This window comes from Paramormyrops kingsleyae, chromosome 20, assembly GCF_048594095.1.
Source record: "Paramormyrops kingsleyae isolate MSU_618 chromosome 20, PKINGS_0.4, whole genome shotgun sequence".
NCBI classification, from domain to species: Eukaryota; Metazoa; Chordata; class Actinopteri; order Osteoglossiformes; family Mormyridae; genus Paramormyrops; species Paramormyrops kingsleyae.
In genome coordinates, this window is record NC_132816.1 from 4,773,342 (window position 1) to 4,777,843 (window position 4,502).

Here is a 4,502-nt window from a genome sequence, read left to right on the forward strand (position 1 = left end):
ACTGACCTCAGCCTCTGCCTCCTCCCCGACAGAAGTGATGTGACGCGAGAAACACATGGCAGGTGACACACCTGCTGGCGACACTAGGGGGCGCCAGCAGCAGTACTGAGCAGGTCTGGTTGTGCATGGTGACTTGTTGTTGTCGACCGAGTTTCCTGCCCATTGGAATTTTGTTACGGTTCCTCAGTTTCTCTCATACTAGGAGAGATACTATAACATGTAGTGAAGCAGGAAGTCTCACGCTCTTCCATGGTCTGACGTTGTGTGCCCCTCTCTGTCCGCAGGTGATCATCGAGGTAACAGAGATGCTCCATAATGCCAGCCTGCTGATCGACGACATCGAGGACAGCTCCAAGCTGAGACGTGGCTTCCCCGTAGCCCACAGCATCTACGGAGTGGCCTCGGTCATCAACTCGGCCAACTACGTATACTTCCTGGGCCTGGAAAAGGTACTGACCCTGCAGCACCCGGAGGCCGTGAATGTCTTCACCCGGCAGCTGCTGGAGCTGCACCGCGGCCAGGGCCTGGACATCCACTGGCGGGACACCTACACATGCCCCAGCGAGCAGGAGTACCGCAGCATGGTGCTGAAGAAGACGGGCGGCCTCTTCGGCCTGGCTGTGGGCCTCATGCAGCTCTTCTCCAATTGCAAGCGGGACCTGAAGCCGCTGCTTGACATTCTAGGCCTCTTCTTCCAGATCCGCGATGACTACGCCAACCTGAAGTCCAAGGAGTACAGCGAGAACAAAAGCTTCTGTGAGGACCTCACCGAGGGCAAGTTCTCCTTCCCCACTATCCACGCCATCTGGTCGCAGCCGGACAGCACGCAGGTGCAGAACATCCTGCGACAACGCACCGAGAACGTGGACGTCAAGCGCTACTGCGTGGACTACCTGGAGAAGGTGGGCTCCTTCGCCTACACACGGGAGACTCTCAAGGAGCTGGAGGACGAGGCCTACAGGCTGATCCGGGAGATGGGGGGTAACCCGGAACTGGAGAGCCTGGTGGAGCAGCTCAGCCTGTTATACAAGGATTGAGTGGTGGGGGGGGGCAATCTCCCAGCCCTCACTAAACACCACCTCACCCTGCTGATTCCCGAACTCTGCAATGGTTCCACTGCTCAAATGCTTCCCAGAATATTGTGTCAGGGATCATCATCCAGCCATTTTCTACCATTTATGGTGTTAAAGGACATACACAATAAAGCCTTACTTTTTTTATCAAAATAAAATATTTAGCTATTTTAGTTGTGCTGTGTTGTTCTTGAGATGCATTTTTTTGTATTCGGTCTCATAGGTTAAATATATACAAATTGCTCTGACAGATACAGTAAAGTGAACCTCACTACTTTTATACTGGCCTGCAGGAGATTATTTTATCTAAAAGCAAGCACACAGTTGTATGTAATTGTGCTTTTGGACCTACAGTGTGTAATGGAAGGGCATTAAGTTTGCTTGTTCTTACATGGTTGGAGTATTAATTATATCATTGTGTGAACTTGCCTCAGGCTTTCTTGTCATCATTATTACTGTATTATTAAAATCCAGCATTATATTTTACATCGCAAACTCTTTCCATCTTATGATTTTTGTACTGGGATATAGAGGATTGCAACAAGGACGGGTGAGGCATTGTGTTATTGCAGTCTGTCTGCAAGGTAAGACGCGCGTTTGACCAATGCTTTGCGTGATTTTTGAGAATATGAATGGGGGGGGGGGGTAATGGTTGTGGCTTTTACTAAAACGTTTTAAAACACTTATTCATTCGTGAGAAATGAAAAAAAAAAAAAACTAGAGTGCGGTTTATATCGTGAACTCCAAGCGCTCACTGGACTTTCTTGAAGGGACCGTGTGTTAATTGCGGAGAACTGACACACTTGAAGGAATCGGTCCTTTTCCGTGCCACCCGTGGCCTGCTTGCCCTGTTGTTTTTGATGTCGTTTCCGCCAGCTGGCTCCGGCTGAAAGGATCGTTCCCCAGTCCCGGGAGCGGTTCCGCACCTTTAGCTGCCGGTCATTAGGAAATCTACGCTTATGCAGCATGTGCGCTTTTGGGAAACCATCATGTACCCGGTGAGCTTGACGGTAGAACATTTCCTTCCACGTTTGACTGCAAAGGTTTCAATGTAACAGCGCTGGAGTAAACACATTATTTCCGGGGGGGGGGGGGGGGGGGGTACTGAATTGATTATACTAATGACTATGAGAATATTATAACACAATACAGCTTAGCAGAAACATCACAGGAGTTATGTATGCAGAAAAGATTGCGTGTTACCCTTTGTTTAAATAACTGTACATTTTAACATTTAGGATAGATGCATTAATTTATCCTGGTTACGGATTGGAACTGACTAAGAATAAATCGGAAACGAAAACTGACATCCCCGTGCCGTCTTAATATCCTGTCTGTGCTCGGTTGAGTTGACGGGGAATTACGGGTATATCGGCTGACATGTGAGTAAAAATGTAGGAATCCGTCGGGGGTGACGGCTGCTCTGGCTTCAAAGGGCCATCGTGTTCATTTGAAGTCCCACTACTTCTAATGGGATTGGGGGGGGGGGGGGGGGACACAGCCCCTCTCAGCATGACCCCGAAAAACATCTGCAGTGTAAAATCAGTTATGTGGATTCCTACTGGAGCTCCTTATAAAGATGCCTGTACCCGGTTAACGTGTAACTAAGATGTTCCATTACGCTTTTATAACACTATTGATCTTCTCATTATTTATATTGTTAGACATATAAAGCTTCTCCAGATTTCCATGTAGATAATTTAATTGTGTGGGCTTATTGATTTTAAATGTTCCCTTACTGCACAGGTGGATCTCTTGCCAGACGGTTAATAATTTATTTGTTAAGGCATGACGGAAAGGGGGGGAGGGGGGGCAAGTAACCTGTGCTATTTAAAAAAAAAAAAAATCAAACATGTGCTATCTTAATAGACCGCTAACAGTTTGATAGCTGTAGCATCCAGTGATGCGCGCTAATTACTGGAGTTGTATAAATATTACCCGATGTTAATGTGCTAATGATATTTTGCATATTCCTGTAGCCTGTACTCCTAGCATATTAGAATAACAGTGGTACTGCCTTGTGTTCATAAAGCAGTTCTCCTCATACCTCACAGCGCTAGGTGTTTATACGAAGATTAATTCTCCTCACTTGCTACCATTATCTCCCAGGTGTATGACGCACGATGGTTATTTAGCGCGAGGATCTCTGCTATCGCGCTCCTGTGTGCTAAGGTGAGGTATTTCAGCCAGCACAATTCATACGACTTTCATTTTCTCATGTTGTCCCAAAAGAAAAGGATACACTCTCGCTCTTTCAATAAATCCAGCAATTTATTTAATCACCGTAGACAGCCAGGGACTCCGTTCATGTTTCCGCGTCCTCTGCACGAACCCCATAAGTATTTAATTTGAACTGTAGAGAAGTGCGCCGCCTACTGGCAAACCATGTATAGCACCAACCATCTTCAATTGCTAAGCAAGAAAAACGCGCTTTGTACATCGGTGTTAATAATAACTGAAAATCGGTAATAAAAATAACTTTAATGGAGTACATGTGTACGTATCGGTGACCTCGCAAAGGCACGTAACCAGACATTTCTCGTCGGTTATGGCAACCAAACATCCATCCATTTTATGAAACCGCTTATGCTGTTCAGGGTAGCGGGGGTCCGGAACCCATCCCGGAAGCTACGCGTGCAAGGCAGGGAACTATCCTGGATGGGGCGTCAACCCATCGCAGGGCACACTCACATACACGGGCAATTTGGTAACTCCAATTACCCTCAGCATGTTTTTGGACGGGGGGGGGGGGGGAACCGGAGTACCCAGAGAAAACCCCACAATGACACGGGGAGAACATGCAAACTCCACACACATGGAATCCTGGTGGAGAATAGCGCGAATGGATTATCATCTGAATAGGAAGTGGGTGTGTGGTTTTTATGTAAGAACGACATTTAGGCGAAGTATTATTTAAAAAAATACTGCCGCGTTGGCGGCTGTGCTTCGTAAATCCGCCAACCTGCACTTTAAATCATGTACATTCTCTGCATTCCCTAAAGACAAATGCGCTGCTCAAAACCAGTGGTCTAAGTATATTAGAGCATGCATTGCCCATTTTAGATGGGTTGTTTTTCATTCTCATTATAAATGAACAGAATCCTTAGTATGATCCTGGAACATCTGGCATTTTTACACTTAAGTTATGACAGACTACAAATGTACAAACCTAAAATGTACTTTAATGGTATTCACTACTCTTAACCAACAGGCAAAAGCACAGAGAAACACTGGGCTGCTTCTGTATGTGTGCTTATTTTCACCAGAAATCTATCTTTTTTTGGTTGCTTCTCAAAGTCTGTCGCATCGCAACAGCATATATTTTCACAACACCCCCATAAATAGCAAGATAAACATTGCACGTGTTTTAAAACTGGCATGTGCACAATTTCCTCCTTTACGACTGAGCAACTATCACTTCCGGCTACA

The 4,502-nt window shown here is 46.1% G+C and overlaps 1 protein-coding gene across 4 annotated transcripts in view; it reads left to right on the forward strand.

Annotated features, from left to right (window-relative positions):
- The window catches only part of ggps1 (geranylgeranyl diphosphate synthase 1), a 33,263-nt gene extending 31,704 nt beyond the window's left edge, over nt 1-1,559 (forward strand). For all 4 annotated transcript variants that reach the window (XM_023836267.2, XM_023836268.2, XM_023836269.2 and 1 more), the window contains exon 4: nt 285-1,559. In XM_023836267.2, coding sequence (XP_023692035.1) covers nt 285-1,037 — 753 coding nt within the window. In that variant the 3' untranslated portion in view covers nt 1,038-1,559. The remainder of the gene's footprint in view (nt 1-284) is intronic.
- The last annotated feature ends 2,943 nt before the right edge of the window (nt 1,560-4,502 follow it).